General features: G+C 37.5%; 1 protein-coding gene across 1 annotated transcript in view; it reads right to left on the reverse strand.

The window, feature by feature from the left end:
• Positions 1-17,971, reverse strand: part of LOC110039311 (callose synthase 10-like) — a 207,574-nt gene that overhangs the window by 43,467 nt on the left and 146,136 nt on the right. Inside the window, 3 exon segments of the mRNA XM_020744331.1 lie at positions 4,073-4,185; positions 4,739-4,822; positions 4,904-5,019. Of these exon segments, the coding sequence (XP_020599990.1) occupies positions 4,073-4,185; positions 4,739-4,822; positions 4,904-5,019 (313 nt within the window).

Raw genomic sequence — 17,971 nt, forward strand, 5'->3', positions numbered from 1 at the left:
ACAGGGCGTCTGCTGAATATATATACACACACACACACACACACATATTCTGCGGTCGTCTTCGTTCCTGCGTCTCGTCTGCGACAGAGCCGCTCGACACCTTCCTGCTTCTGCTGCGTCTCCTCTGCTACAGAGCCGCTCAACCGCTCGACACCTTCCTGCTTCTGATGCGTCTCCTCTACAACAGAGACGCCCGGTCTGCTTGGCATTGCCTCTGCCGTCTGCGACAGAGCCGTTCGACACTCGTGCGGCTTCTCACTGTGCTTCAGGTTGGCACTGGCTGCGGTAATAGACTCAAAGCTTTCCTATGTCACTGCCCTCGCCGGTGATAACCCTGCCAAACTCTCCTATGTTATAGTGGTTCACAAACGCAACTCCTTTTTTCACCTCATAGATAGTGTGAAATTCCCGCAGATTTACCATGATTATGGTGTAGAAAATGACGATTGCAATTTCATAAAAAAAGTAGAGAAAAAGGCGGACAAACCAGCAATTTCACCTCGCAGTTGGTTCACAAACACAACTCCCCTTTTCACCTCACAGATAGTGCGATATTCCCGCAGATTTGTCATGATTCTGTTGCAGGAAATGACGATTGCAATGTCATAAAAAAATTAGAAAAAAAGACAGGCAAACTAGTAATTTTCTTTTCTGACGCTGAAATTTCAACTCGTGCAGGAAAATATAAATTTACACTAGTTGGAAAGTTCCAATTAGGTTGCCCTAACATAGAAATCATCGGGAACGTTTTTGAAGATTTCAAACTGGTTGGTGATTTACAGGTGGGTCATTTCGACGGAATGCATGTTATGATACAGTTGAGCACAGAAGATGATTACATGATAATTTTCTCAAAATAATTCATCACAATTGAGGGCAAACATATGAAATTGCTCAAATGGACTCCCAATTTTGATCCTAGTCAAGAACCCCCAATCGCACCTATCTAGTTCTCATTACCTGAACTCAAGCTTCATTTCTTTGACCTACCTATTTTATATGCTATTGAGACTATCATTGGAAAACTTTTACAGATAGACTTACCTACGGTTCATTTCTCAAGGCCTTCTATTGCAAGGATTTTGATTGAACGAGGTATTACACTACCAGATATAGAAGAAGTCTGGCTTGAATTTGCTAATAATGGTTATTGACAAAAAATCATTATTGAACAAAAACCATACTACTCCAAGCACTGCAAGATGTTTGGACACTCGCAGAACAAATGCTTTAGATTGCACCCATAGTTGAGAACCAATAGTCAAAAGCAGGAACACACTACTAGTGCACCTCATGTGCCTGAACGCGCTCTCAGCAATCCTGATGACAATTTACCTGAGGGAATCCCCACAAGACAGGAGTTGGTGTCTGCCCCTGGGATCCCTTCTCCTGACTATACTATAACGGATAATGTTCCAATTTTCAAACGGAAAATCAGGATAGTCCCGCAGATCCTAGTCAGGAAGCATCAGGTGCAGAGGTAACAATTCACACTTCACATACACTGGAACTTGTCGCGGAACGACTGTCTTTCCTCCTACTGCAGTGCTAACATCAAATCAAATCGAGAATCATATGAGTCAGTCTTCAAATAAAAAATGACAGATTTACACTTCTCGGTGGAAGAAGAAGGCTAGAGGCTTACTCAAACTTGAAAACTTAATGGATGATACTTTGGTGACTCCTGACAATGACACGACTCTTCAAAGTTTGTTATATGACTCCTAAAATTAGAGGAAGAGACATAATTAAACTGGCTCGTCCCTAGCTACTTGTTTTATGCATGTTTTAAATTTGTTTTACGTTTTATTGTCTATTTGTATCTTTTTGTTAGGGTATTACTGTACTTGTATCGTATGTATATATATACAAAGAAGGATATCAAGCTCTTTTCTTGTCGTCTCCGCTTTACTCGGGTTTCGCCTCACGGCGAACCCTAGCGTTTCTTCGATATCTCTCGTCTCTGCTAAACCTTCCTCGTCGGCTTCTCGTGTCATCTACAACTTTGGATTCGGCGGGCAGTGTCGCTCTGTTTGTCGCGGCGCTTCCGCTTTCTGTGTCGCGTCTCCTTTGTTGCTGCCGCTCTGCTCGAGTTGTTTTCGCAGGGTCCATTTCTGCGCTCTGCTCGACGTGTTTTCACAGGGGCGTAGTCCACTTCTGCGTGTCCGCATCTGGGCGGGCTGCGTTCGCTGCAGCCTACAGGGCGTCTGCTGAATTTGCAAGATTTCCGCTCATGATCCCTGTTTTTTGGATTTGGACTTTCTGAATTATGACTTTGCTCTTCATTGCTTTCTTCACTGTTCTTAACACCACGCCTCCATCTATTGGGGATGACTTCGAACAGATCGTATGTTGCTGCTCTTACGACCACCTCAGATACACCTAAATCGTGCTCTTTCCTTCCCTCCGTTTGAGTGGGAGGAGGATATCAAGAAACCTAGAAGGAAGAATGGGAAGCCCGTCATTTTTTTAACAGAAGCTGAAGGTATTCAACTTTCTTCCTCCTGTCGACTGAATTTAGCTGGGAATTTTCTGTCTGGTCATCCCAAAATAGAGCTGATTCGTAAGGAATTTGAGCTTATGCACCTGGTTGGGGAGTGAAAAATTGGACGGTTAGATGGAAGACACATTCTCATACAAATTACTAATGAAGAAGATTACACGCGTTTATTTGTTAGAAGGATAATCTGGATTGATAACAAAGCAATGAAAGATTTTGAAATGATTTGTGAATTTTGACCCTCAAATGAAATCTCCGATCATTCCGGTTTGGATTTGACTCCCTGGTCTGAAATTTCATTATTTTACTCAAAAAGTTTTGTACGCAATTGCCTCAGCTTATGGTAAGCCACTCAAAACGGACATTCTTACTTTTAATCTTTCCCGTCCATCAGAAGCCAGAATACTTGTTGAAAGAGACATCACTTCATCTTCTTCTGAAGAAATTTGGTTGGGCACACAGCATCATGGGTATTGACAAAAGCTAGAGATTGAGTATTTTCCTTCATATTGTTGAAATTGTCGTATGTTCGACCACTCCAATTCTCGATGCCATCATCTACATCCATACTTCAGACAAAAAAAACACAGTGCTCCGCCAGAGACAGTAATTTCATCTCCTCCTGATCAACTCTAAGTTATTGACAATATGATCATCAAAATAATGCCCCCGAAGACATCATTATTCTCGCAGACAATATTACAACCATTCAGTTTTCTCTGGAACCTCCTATCGTGGGTGAGAGGGAGATTCTTCAGACCCCACTTGCCTTAGAACATATCACCGTTATTACATTTGCAATACTTCTATTGTTTCACTACCGCCTCATCAGGTCAAGCAAGCTGTAAATGTCACTAAGGTTCATGAGGATCATGTTGTGCAACAACCTACATCTGTCCACCCAATTTTGGAACAATCTATTGATCAAATGAGCCAATCAACGGATGAGGAATAACAAGTCTACACATCGAGGAGGAGGAATAAATATGGAGACCTACTTGAGCTCAGGAATCTGATGGATGATACTTTGGTTACTTTGGGCAATGACACTCACCTTACTAATTTGTTAGCAGACCCAATTCCGAGAATTAAAGGCAGAGGGGGGACTAAAGTGGGACGTCCCTAGCATTTTTGCGCACTTTAGTGGCTTTTTGATTTTTTATCTTTATGTTTCTTTGCTTTATTTAGGTTTTGTGTGTGTTGTTTTGTATGAGTTGAGTTTTCTTTTAAGCTCTCCCATACAATATTTTTGTATCTTTTTTGTTTTAATAAATTAGCCCTTGGGCTTTTTCAAAAAAAAAAAAAAATAAATAAATAAATATATATATATGATCTCGCCGGTGAACATAATAAAAATAAAAATATATATATATATATATATATATATATAGAGAGAGAGAGAGAGAGAGAGAGAGAGAGAAAGAGAGAGATCAACATTAGGGGCATTTTCATTTTGTAAAGAATTTTCAAAAGTATCAGAAAAAATAAAACCAGAAAACATAGCACTAGCTTTATATTGTCAATAGACCAATTTATAAATATGAAGAAAAATTAACTATTTCTGGTAGATACCTGCATAAATGTCTTCGCTGATATTAATTACCCGAGATGCCTTGCTTATTCCCCCTCTGGTTATGTGAAACAATCTATCAAAAACATCAGGATGCCCATAATGCATACGGACCCTGTAAAGGTTTTTACAACACATAATCAACATTTTTATCAAAATAATGCAGTCACAGTTACTTAAAAAGCAAGAGATTAAATTAGATTAAAAAAGCGGATAAATAAAATCAGAAGCAAACTAACTTATGTTAGTCAAAATTGGGAATTTTATAACAACAATGAACTAGTCAACAAGTAATCAAACACTTGCATGAAAAAGATCAACAAAGATTAGGTTCACAAAAATAGCTGTTAGATTTAACCAATGCCATGCATTGCAATATTATGGTGGGTTTAAGAGCACAACAAATAATAAAGGCACACTCCTTTGTAGCCTAGTTGGTAGCTAGCTTGATTAATTATAAACGTGACCATCGAACGAGGTATCTTCATTGAGATTTATCAGTGTACTTAAAAAAAATTAAGCTAGTAATCTTACAGTTTTAAATTCAGATTTGGATGCATTTATGAAGTTAAAACAAGTTAAACAAAAACAGAACAAAAAAATTATCATTAAAAAAAAATCAGAGAATAAAAAGATTCAGAAAGGACAAAATAGAATAATGCACTTACTTCAAAGGATATGCAAGAACTCGTTGACCCAAAGTAACAAAGCTCGTTTCTTGATTTGACATGAACAATGCCAGCGAGGACACACTATTGAAAAGGAAATCAGATGCTCAAATTATTAAGAAAAGAAGATATAAATAGTAAACAGTATAAAAACAAACATAAAACCTTCCAGTGAAAACATGCTCCCTCAAGCCAAGAATTGTAGGAGCCCGAATACCATAATCGCCCCTGAATTCTTCAAGCAGATTCCTCATTTTCATAGCTTCCTCGAGATAGTTGTCCTATAAAATTTAGAAGGCACTTCAAGAACGAAAGTTGAATGCGTTGAAATGAAATTTTTTAAAATTAAAAAACCGATGTAACTTTTTTTAAAAGCTACCAAGCTTACAAAAAATAAGTATGGGAACATTCTCTTACACAACATATCGACATGGAAAATATATTGTGTTACATCTGATGGAATTAAAAAAAACTATAGTTAGCAAATAAGAGTGTCTCTCAAAACTTCAATTAAAATTAAATCACGCTAAATATATTGGTAATGTTTGCCCTGTGCTGAAGCGATAAAACTCGCAACAGAAGCTTATAATCCATCTAATTTCCCATGTAATAATACTAACAATTGACAAAGAACATTCCAGCTCAAAAAATTAATTTTATAAATATAGTTAGGGCATGATGGAGTCTTCTCCCACGCTCGGCTCTGCTAAGGTTACGCCTCATGGCGAACCCTAACGACTGTATGACATCCTTTCCTCTGGTCTGTCTCGTTGTGTCTGGTCCTTCGTCGACGTCTCGTTTGGAAGGTTTGTTTCTCCGTAGTCTTTCCTCGTTGTCGCCGATTAAAAGATCCGCTTCTTTCCTCGCGGCAGTCCTTCATCCCCCGCTTGGAAGGACTATTTCCTTCGTCGTCTTCGCTACTTTGAAAGACGTCTCCTGTGTGCAGAGTCTTTCCTTGGGCTCGAGCAGAAAGCTCCGCACTCCGCATCCTCCCTCTTGTCGACTTGTAGGGATTACAGTTGATCCCCTTTTGGATTTCGCCGCTCTTTCGCCACGCCGCATTCTTTTGGTGATGACTTTGAACAAATCGTATGCTGCTACCCTTGCGAGTGACCATGTTTCAGGAACTCCTAAATCGTGTGCTCATTCCCTTGGTTTGAGTTGGTAGATGACATCAAGAAACCTGGAAGGTAGAATGAGAAACATGCCATCTTTTCTACAAAAACTGAATGTAACCAACTTGTTTCCTCCTGTTGTTTAAATTTGATTGAGAAATTCCTTTGTAGTCATCCCAAAATGGAGCTTATTCGTAAGAAATTTGAGTTTATGCATCTTGTTGAGTGAAAAATTGAACTTCTAGATGGAAGACACATCCTTATTCAACTTAATAATGAAAAGGATTATACGTGCTTATTTACTAAAAGAGTGATCTGGATTGATAACAAAGCAATGAAGATCTTGACATGGTCGGTGGACTTTGACCCACAGACGGAACCACCAATCATACGGGCCTGGCTTCGCCTCCATGGTCCGAAGTTTCACTATTTTACTCAAAAAGTGTAGTACTATATTGCCTCAGTTTATGTTAAACCACTCAAAACGGACATTCCTACTTTTAATCTTTCATGTCCTTCTGAAACCAGAGTACTTGTTAAAAGGGACATTACTTTAATTGCCCTGAAGAAATTTGGTTAGACACACAACATCATGAATATTGACAAAATGTTGTGATTAAGTCTTTCCTTTCGTACTGTTCGAACTGTCGTATGTTCAACTAGTCCAGTTCTCAATGACATCATCTACACCCCAATCTCAGACCAAAGAAGTAAAGTGCTCTGCCAGAGGATGCGATTCCCCCCCAACTCCTGATCTGCTCCAAGTTATTGACACTATTGATCATCAAAAGAATACCCCTGAAGATGCCACTATCCTCACAGATAATATGTCAACCATTCAACCTCCACACAATGCTCATGATGTAGGTTCGGAGGGAGCTTCACCTGCCCTAAAACTTATCACTGATGTAACGGTACCGCCTCGTCAGGTCGAGCAAGAAGTTAAAGTTACTCAGGCACATGCGGTGCAACAACCTATATATGTCTGACTACCTTTGGACCAATCCACTGATCAGATGAGTCAATCTTTGGATGAAGAATGACAGGTTTACACATTCAGGAGAAAGAAGAAGATTGGAGACCTACTTGAGCTCAAAAATTTAATGAATGATACTTTGGTTACTTCGGGCAACGGTATGCACCTCACCAATTTGTTAGCTGACTCCCTTCCGAAAATAAGAGACACAGGCAAGACTAAATTGGGTCGTCCCTAACTTTTTGCGCACTTTGAAAGTTTTGGTGTTTTTGATCATATATGTATCTTTCCTTTTTTTGTTTTAAGATTTTGTGTGTTGTACGTGTGGGCTGGGTTTTTTCTTTTGCACCAACTCATACAACATATCTGTATCTTTTCCTCTTTAATATATTAGCCCTTAGACTGTTTTAATATATATATATATATGGTGCTCTCGCTCACGCTCGCGCTCACGCTCGTGTGTCAGGTGCGTCGGGCCATAGTTGTCGCACGTTGGCTTGGTTTATGCTTGTGCATCTCTGCTCGTGTGTCAGGCTTCGTCGACTGCGTCGTCCTTGGGCTCGAGCTAATCGCAGGGGCTTCGCCGCTTCTGCTCCCTGTTTCGGCTTCGTTTCTGCTCGTGCGTATCTGCTCGCAAGTCGGCTTCGTTTGTGCTCTTCGTCTCCGCTCGTGCGTCGAGCCTTAGACTCTTTTAATATATATATATATATATATGGTGCTCCCGCTTACGCTCTGCTAGGGTTTCACCATGATGATCCCTCGTTATTACTCCACTACTTCTCTTCGATCTAACTCTCTCGATGTTGTCGCCGCTGTCGTACGTTGGCTTCATTTATGCTCGTGCATCTCTGCTCGTGCGTCAGGCTTCGTTGACTGCGTCGCTCTGCTCCTGCGTCGTCCTCGGGCTCGAGCTGAACGCAGGGGCTTCCGCTCCTACTACTCCCTGTTTTGGGTTTCCGCTATCTGCTCTACTATGTCGCACCTCCATTGCTTCCGATAGATCTTATGCTGCTGTACTTGCGGGTGTCCACGCCTCAGGTACACCTAAATCGTGTTCTTTCCCTCATTCATTTGAGTGGGCAGAAGATATCAAAAAACCTGGTAGGAAGAATGGGAAGTCTGCCATCTTTTTTACAGAAGTTGAAGGTAATCAACTTGTTTCCTCTTGTCAAATGAATTTGGTCGCAAAATTTCTGTATGACCATCCCAAAATGGAGTTGATTCGTAAAAAAATTGAGCTTATGCACCTTGTTGGGAAGTGAAAAATTGGACTGTTAGATTGAAAACACATTCTTATACAACTAAAAAATGAAGAGGATTACACGTGTTTATTTGCTTGAAGAATAATCTGGATTGATAACAGAACAATGAAAATTCTAAAATGATCTGTGAATTTTGACCCACAAACAGAACTGCCAATCATTCCAGTTTGGATTCACCTCCCTGCTATGAAATTTCATTATTTTACTCAAAAAGTGTCGTACACTATTGCCTCAGCTTATGATAAGCCACTCAAAACATACATTCTACCCATTAATCTGTTCTCGTCCATCTGAAGCTAGAGTATTTATCGAAAGAAACATCACTTCACCCGCCTCTAAAAAAATTTGGTTGGGCACACAACATCATGGATATTGACAAAAGGTAGTGGTTGAGCATTTTTCTTCAAACTATTGTATGTTCGACCACTCCAGTTCTTAATGTTACCATTTACACCCCTAACTCAGACAAAAAAAAAAACATAATGCTCCGCCAGAGGCAGCGATTTCATCTCGTCCTGATCAGCTCCAAGTTATTGACAATATTACTATTGATCATCAAAAAAATACCCCGGATGACGTCATTATTCTCGCAGGCAATATGATAATCTTTCAGTCCCCAGTTGTAGCTCCCCTGTCTTTGGAACCTCCTATCGTAGGGGAGAGGGTGAGTCTTCAGACCCCACATGCCCTAGATACCACTGATAATACAGGTGGCAATACTTCTATTGCTTCACTACCGTCTCATGAGGTTGAGCAAGCTATTAATGTTACTCAGGCTCATGAGGATCGTGATGTGCAACGACCTACACCTGTCCGACCAACGTTGAAATCTACTAATCAGATGAGTTAATCATCGGATGAGGAATGACAAGTCTACACATCCAGGAGGAAAGGAGGAAGAAGAAAAATGAAGAAAAATGAAGACCTACTTGAGCTTAGAAATCTGATGGATGATACTTTAGTTACTACAGACAATGATACTCACATTTCCAATTTGTTAGCCGACTCACTTCCAAGAACTAGAGGCAGAGGAAGGACTAAAGTGTGACGACCCTAGCACTTTTGCACAATTTGTGGATTTTTTATTTTTTACTTTTATGTATCTTTGTTTTATTTGAGTTTTATGTGCGTCGTATTGTGTGAGTTGTGCTTTCTTTTAGGCCATCTCATACAACTTTTCTATATCTTTTCCCAACTAAAAAGCTCCATAATCTTTCCAAAGAGCAACACATACTTCAGTCCATCAAAGTAGTGTAACACATAATCAAGAAACATACAAATTTAAAATTAAAATGAACTTAAAATTCCACCCCACTTCTATTGTGAAATATATATATATATATATAAAAGATTAAAAAATAAGTCTAAAAATTTATTACATGTGAAATATATACAAAAAAAAGATTTAAAAAGATGCTTATAAAATTTAACATCTATATAGGCAAAAGGATGACCTAATCATGTCGGGCTTAAGGCAAACTCACCAGATGGTTCCCAGAAGGGAGCTCTCCAAGCATACTCACTAATTGGGTCCTAGACAAAGTCGCTAACCAGATCGCACACAAACATATTAGTCTAGTCCTAGAAGGACAAGCCAGTCAACAGAATAAAGGAGCACCCAACTTAAGTGCACAAGGGCTTGCTCAATATCCTCAGTAGACTTGCTAGATGAGCCCAGATCACAGAGATATTGGGTGATCATCACAAGGAGACCCATATGCTCCTCTATACTCGACCATGAGAAACCAATCCTAGCCCAAGTCTGTTCGCCTCCTATTTTTTCTAGATTCCTTCTAAATTTTTATGGTATGCATAGTTTGTTCAGTACCTTTTCCAGAAGTGATCTAAATCCTATATCCCTATTTATAAATAAACGATCTCAAAGAGATCCAAACTTTTGGTTCCCTACTCCTCTTATTCTATATTAACTTGTCTAATAGTAGATATTTTCTTCTCCTAGCTCTTTAGTGCTCTTCTACCAACCTTTTTCTCCCTTTGTGTGATTTACTATGATTCTAGTATGATCTTCATTGACGCTTTTCCTAAAAAAATTGAACCAATTGACCTAGTCCACGAAAAAGGGGGGGATGAACCGCCCCCCTCCCATCTTTTTATTAGGCGGGAATTTTCTCTCCCTGTTTTCAGTTCCCGCCCATCCCTCTCCTATTTAAATATGTTTCTATGCCTTAGGGTTTAACTTAGGTTATTTTCTAATTTCAATTTGTGAGGACAGTTGCCTGCGTCCTATTTTCCCCTCGAGGGTTGTATCCGACAGATAGGGTGGTTACTCTGGCAAATATTGATAACACATTCATAATATTGTTATGCATATTTTAAAATACTTTATTATACTTACATTAAGAGAAGGCTAATAAGGGTATGTGTTGTCAAGTTATGATGACCTATATATGAAGTGGCAAAAGAGCTAGTGGATTGAGACGTTGTCTTGTGTGTGAGCTAAAACTTAGACAATCACATGATATTTCAGGGGCTATGGCAACTATGTATAAAAATAGATCATGAAAGTATAATTAGACTTAGCATAATTCACTAAATGTTTGGATACTTGACTCGATACTATTTCATTTCTTAAGAACATTCATGTTTATTGCTTATGGTTGTATACAAATCCATTAAAATGTTGATACTCGTGTATGTTCAAAGAATCAACATGACAAAGTATTCTCTCCATGTGCATTGAAATACTAAGCTTTATAACTTACTAGATATTTTATAACAATTAATCTAAATTTGGGAAAAACGAAGGTTGTGCATTTTTGAAGTATTTAGATTTTTTCCATCAATAGTGTTTTTGTTGTTGTGCATTTTTAAAACCTCAAAAGAAGGATCCTATCATATATATATATATATCAAAAAGAATTGATGCATTAACAAAAATGATGCTGATTAGAAGCTTTACTTTATTCAGGATGAATTTAATTACATAGGTTTTCATACGGATAGTTGTGATGAATCAATTTCATGGTCATTAAAAGAGTTTTGGATTTTGTGATAATTCAGCCTGATAGCTTTTCCACCTAGTCAATCATGTATTACAAGAACTGGCATGGGTGTTAAGAGAAAAATATAGCTGGTTAGGTTGCTGTTTTTGCGACATCTTATGCTTGACCAAAAGGGGAGAAGTTTGAGCTAAATTTAAATTCAACTCAATCAACAAACAGTAGCAATAGCCCAATAATATGAAAATGAGATGGACAGAAGATAATTTTTTTAAACTTAAATCCAAATTAACTCTACAATCATCCAAAACGATTATTTACTTGAATTAAAATTCCTAGTAAACTTAATCCGATGCTCCCATCAATGCCAACATAGTTTAAAATTGTTATTCTAGAGCACTAATAATGAAAGATGAGCTAAGAAACGCTCACCAACCAACCCCACCAAATCATATAACATTTATCTCACCGAGAGATGAATAAGATCGCCAAGGAAAAAAATACACCCAACATAAATAACAGTAAGCAAATCTTGCAAGAATTCCTATAGAACATCAACAAACTCAGCATAAATCTATGGATGCCCCAAATAATAATAAAAAAAAAGTTGTTTATTCTAGAGAAACTGCTGAAAGCATGTTAACCTAATAGGAAAGCATTCTCGATTTTCTTCCATGCTTAACTAATGGTACATTCAAAAGTTAAAATTTCTTCTACATTGGTAATTTCACATCATAATAAATAAAAAATTTTGCACCACAAATTTGAAGAATTAACTATTCATTTTTATATATTCAAAAGCAGCTACAAGACAATCATTAATGATTTATTAATTGTGATAGAAATTTGATAAAAGGAGACGTGATAAATTAAAGTTAAGTCTTACCCAAAAGTGCAAATCTAAAATAGGCAAAGAATTACTATTGTGGGAGGTGTTCTACAAGCAACAGAGACGTGTTCAGAAGAAATGTCATGTGGAGCAGGAAGGCAAAGCTGCGATATTACTGTGGTTGACAATTTGTGTGAATGCCGCGGTGCGTACCGTAGTACTCAGTTAGAAAACACTGAGAGGCAAAAGAATCAAGCACAATGCAAGATGGATCGTGAATGCAAGTTGGTAGCTGTAACAAAAGGAGCGCAAGATGTGATATCGAGAGGTTTAGTATTAGCGTAATCCAGCAAAAGAGGCGATCGGAAGGTTTTGCTATATCTTTTCCCAAAAAGAAGGCATTGAAATTAAAAAAATATATATAAATATAAAAAACAAGTGCTTAAGAATGATCTAAATGGAAATAGAGGGAAAGAATGCAAGAGAAATAAAAAACAAGAGGTGCTGGCTCATCAAAGCAACGCCTAAGGATCGCAACACTAAAAATAATTTTACTACTAATATTAAATCAAAGGAAAAAAATAATTGGAACATCAAGAAATTTTCTCAAAAGAACAAGCGTATCAAGGTTATTCTACCAACAACAAGATCATGTGATGCCAACCCCAAATTGAGTTTAATTTTGTCAGAAGAAGAATTTTCAAAATCAAAGCAACTTAGCTTGGGCCAACCATCCTAACGCGGGAGTTGAAGGAGAAACTGGAACTACGTTCGGTTGCATGCGGAGCGGGATTTCCTGTGATCATGAGATTTCCATGATTCACTTCTGCGATCTGAGGCTCCCACGATTGCAAGTAATGCAGGGCGTGAGATTTTCCTGCCGTTCAGGACTTTTCTGCAATTTTGCCGTCTTTGACACCCACAATAATAATATCTATTGTCGAGACCTTTTTATATATTATTTTTATTTTTATTTTGAGCAAGTTTCCTGCTTTATTTCTTTATTTTTTATTCTTTCTTATATCTCTACTTTTAAGTAAGGATAATTTCTATTAGAAAACTATGTGTTTTCCTGCTTTGGCAAAGCTAACTCGATAGTTGTATTGTGGGAGGTTTTGTTCTCAGTTTTATGCTCTTCAAAGTGTTGCGCATTTTCCTTATGCAAGTGGTGTGTATGTATCTTTCTCAAAAGCAGGAGGTAGATCCTCCTTGACCTTCTTACCTCATTGTTTCGGGGTCGTCCTTGCTATTTTCAGCCAAGACAGTCGCAAATCGACACCTGCCCATTTAAACACCGTAGACCTCACATATTTTCGTTATCTGGCTATTCCACAACTACCACCCCTCTAAATATGCTTCTCAACCACTTTCTAGGGGCCCAAGAGCGATATCATCTTGTATCAGAATCCGACAAACCACAAATTTTAGGTATTTGTTTTTCTTACCCCAATCCAAAATTCAAAAAAAAAAAAAATTTCGCCATACCCAAATCATTTCCATCACAATTCCAAACCCTAACCCTAAATATTCAAAATCCAACTTTTCTACCTCACCAAATCCACTAAAAAGAAAGCCGGTTGAAAAGGCGTCATGCCGCAATGAGAAACCTTAGAGAGGCACCCAAGAACTTGTTATGGAGAATATGCAATAGGAAATCCTCCAACTGGAACAGAAGCTTGCACCTTCGAAAGGGGATAATTTGTTGAGTTCACCCATAGCCACAACCGTGACTCGGTAAATCAAGAAGAAGTGAATCCATTCCACCAGATATGATAGCGTTGTAGGGCTTCTAGAAGGAATTTGGAAAACCGATTTTGGGAGAGACTATTGTGGAATAGCGAGGGAACTAAAATATGTGTGGTCAACGTCATTCGAAGCTTGGAAGGGCATAGGCGTCGTTTGACGGCTGTGCCTGCTGAAAGTAGTAGTCCAACAACAAATCACCAAGGAACATGAGGTTAGGACATTCCACCACCTATTTCTAAGTACAATAAAGACGCATCCCTTGCAAAAGGTGTTGGATTTGAGAATTAAGCGGAATAATTTTAATGATATAAAAGAAGGTATAATACATGTTACATGAATTCTGAAAAAGGAAAAGGATAATACACATATCTCCAAGTTTAAAGTTAATCAATTCCAAATAACTACCTAGAGATAAAAGGGAAGACATAAAATAAGAAATATATAAAATAAAAAATACGTAAAATAGGAATAATAAAAAAAAAGGAAATAAATCATTTCCTAATAACTTCTAATAATCTCCCTCAAGTTTAAGTAAAGACGTCAATCACGTTCAACTTGAATTTGAAATTATTAACAACAGACGAGCAAGATCACTTGTGAGGTAGAACTTAAAGTCAACAACCCCAAGAGCATTTAGGGATACTTCTAGTTGATTGTGGTTGTCTTTGACTGCAACTTATGTAGAGAAACGAAAAGCTTCCACAGGTGATGTTGCAGGGAAGTTTGCAAAGAAGTAGAAAATCTACAGGGAAAGCTGTAGGGTATGACCTACAAGGAAAAAACTCTAGAGTAGGGCCTACTCCAAGAGAAAGTTCCGAAGGAGGGTCTGCTGCAAGAAAAAACTCCAGAGGGCTAGCTGCAGAAAAAATTTTAGAGGGCAGCCTGCTGCAGGAAAAGACCTACATCACCATTCTCTCTAATGGGCTAAAAGAAAAATATATCATATGTTGCTCAAATCTTTTACTATAATAAAGACCATACAAGAACATACTAAGAGTAGAAGGCAGCCAAAACTAATCTGATGATATATATATATATATACATACATACATACATACATACATACATACATACATACATACATACATACATACATACATACATACATACATACATACATACATACATACATACATACATACATACATACATACATACATATATCTACAATCAAATATAAGATTCAAGCGCATTTTTCTTCACCACTGACACCACGTCTCTTTAATGTATTCAGCTCTCGAAGCCTTGCAATATCAGCTCGTCGTTTGGCCTACTCAGTTATCTCAAAGAGCTCGCGTATCACGATGCGGCATGAGACTTGGAATTAATCAAGACGAGAACAGACAATCAGATGGTGTGAAATAAAGTTTGTATATTCATTTACTATTTAACAGATAAAGGACCACAAACAATTAAATTAAAGAGGTGCAATTAAATTTTACCGTATTGATGGTTATCTGCGTCATCAATAAATGTCTTCTCGTCTATCGTTTATCTTTTAAAAATTAAATAAAACCTTAAAAGTTAGTTAAACAAAAACGAGAATATGATACACTAATAGAAGGAAAAAAAATTAATATGCATGTGAATTATGTTTTTGTATAAATCGATATAAACATTTAATATGTATTTCAAAATGGCCTATATCAAAAATTATATCAATATTATTTCATATATATACAACCGTCATGGGAGGCAACAACTAAAAATCGTACTACGTATGGTACTTTAATGTCAAAATCATTTTCTATTTACGTGCACCAGTACATTAGTGTTCCCTTACAAATATCAAGACGTGAGTCCATCATATTCACTCATGCATATATAGACAGTCAACATAAACATATTTATTCATAGCATTCAATTTGACATACACCGAAGGCATGAATAAGTAGCTATATAATTCGAAACGAAATCATCAATAAAGAAAAAAAAATATATCAATCATAATAAAGCACACACAAATATCAACAACAAATATTTTTGAGAAGCAAATTATAATCGAATCGATGATGGACAGTCAACTTACTCTTAATTTGATATTACATTGATCAAACAATCACCTATAAAACATACATATATAATCATCATTTCACTTAATTGGGTTTTAGTTCAATAATAAATTGTTGTGTCACACTATTTTAATTACAATTTCAACATTTAAAACTTTAAAATTTAATTATTCTAATCAAATTTATTAAATACTTCTAGAATTAAAAATTTAACTTTTCTTTAGTACTCAAAATCAAAAGCACTCAAGTTTATCATTTAAAATAATAAACCTATAATATTGATATAGATACAGATATAAATATATATTTTTTCTTTGAGAAAGCACAAAAACTAATATATTAAATAAAAAAAAAGGATACAGATAGATTGTGTGGGAAGACCAAAACAAGACATTCTACCCACATGATAACCACAAATAGTTCCAAAAAGAGAAAATAAATAAAAATACATGAGAGACCTAAAGAAAAAACTAAAAAAATGTCAAAATACATAGTATCAGATAAATAGAGAGTGACTCAATTTTGTCTTGCCTTTGCCTCGAGTTCTAGGGAATGCCCCAGCTAATAAATTGGTAAGATGAGTGTCATTGCCAATAGTAACCAATGTATCATCCAATAAGTTCCCAAACTCGAATCGGCCTCCATTCTTCTTCTTCCTCCTGGAATAGACCTGTCATTTCTCATTCGAAGACTAGCTCATCTGGTAAGTGGAATAGTCTAAAGTGTGCCAGACATGTGTAGGTTGTTGAACATTAGAAGCAATTACTTGTTCCCGAACAACAAAATTGGTAAGATGAGTGTCATTGCCAGTAGTAACCAACGTATCATCCAATAAGTTCCCGAGCTCGAGTTGGCCTCCATTCTTCTTCTTCTTCCTGGAATAAACCTATCAATCCTCATCAGAAGATTGACTCAATTGATCAGTGAAATAGTCTAAAGTGTGTCGGACATTTGTAGGTTGTTGAACATTAGAAGCAACTACTTGTTGTACCACCTAATTTTTTTAGTTCAAAGGAGCACTCTCGTGTCTCTTGCATGTAAGTGAGCCTTCTTCAATAACAATGAGTGTTATAATAACGTTTGAATCTGTACTTGTAGTATGGTGTTCTTCTCAGAAACTGTGGTGTTGGAAAAAGTACTGGGTTGCACCTTCTCAGCAGGGATAGTAGTTAACTGATCTTTTGCGATATCCGACCTTAGATGAGGATGCAAGCGATAACAAATAGTAGAAATTTGGTCAAACATGTTACAATGACAGCAATAAGGAGTAATTCTATTTCAATCTTTTGCTGATACACGTTGTGAGTGGTTTCAATCTATACCTCATCCGGAGCTGGTTGAGGGATATCTCTCTCAACTAACACACAAGCCACAGAGGATCTGGTGATAGCAAGCGTAAGACTATTAATCTTGAGATGCTAACCGTAAGTAGTTGCTAAGGAGTAGAGAATTTCTAAATTAAAGAAAAGTAATTTTAACCCCGAAAACTTTATCCAAACATGAATAATAAGGAACTCCGCTTTTGGATCAAAATCGACAGTTCATTTCATGATTTTCATAAAACTGTTGTCGATCTTGAAAACTTTTCGAAAAAAAATGTATGTAATCAGCATCGTGATATAACTAAATAAGTATGTCGACCCATCAAATAAATCAATATTCTATCTGCACAACTTCATAACATCAAAATATTTTCGAATGATATCAAGTTTTAGGTGAACATAAAGAAATTTTCCCACTAGAGTAAAATGCCAAGAAGACGCTGGTTTCAATCTCTGTGAGAATAAGAACAGACTTCCTATTTTTTTTACCAAGCTTTTTAATGAAAGTATGATCACCACCACCTTCAAGAGCCTCGTGGAAATATTGTGGAACATTGCAGGCCTTGCCAATACGAAAACCAATCTCTGAACCTGAAAGAGGAGCACGAGTAGGAATACGAAAGTCGGCGGCAAGTGCAGTGACATAAGAACGAATCGTCGATGCAATCTCCAGAGCAGCTATGCGAGCCGCTAGAAAAAGGCGAGCAAACTTCAGAGGAAATGTCTGTCGTGCAGGGCGACAGAGGTGTCGTCGAATACGAGAGAGATGAAGCGAGTCGCGACTGCACGAGGAAGAGTGTCGTCGACTGCAGAGACGACGCAATCGAGCGTCGTCGAAGGATGAAAGAGGCTTTCCTAAGTTTTCGATTTATGGAGGAGACGACGTTACGACTTGCGGGTAGAAGTCGAACGAGGAGGAAGGTTCATACAATTTTTTTCTATCGTGCGAAGCTTATCAGGCTCATCCGCCTCGAGCGATGGAAAAGGGAGATCGACTCTTCTATAACAATG

This window comes from Phalaenopsis equestris, unplaced genomic scaffold (assembly GCF_001263595.1).
Source record: "Phalaenopsis equestris unplaced genomic scaffold, ASM126359v1 Scaffold000002, whole genome shotgun sequence".
NCBI classification, from domain to species: Eukaryota; Viridiplantae; Streptophyta; class Magnoliopsida; order Asparagales; family Orchidaceae; genus Phalaenopsis; species Phalaenopsis equestris.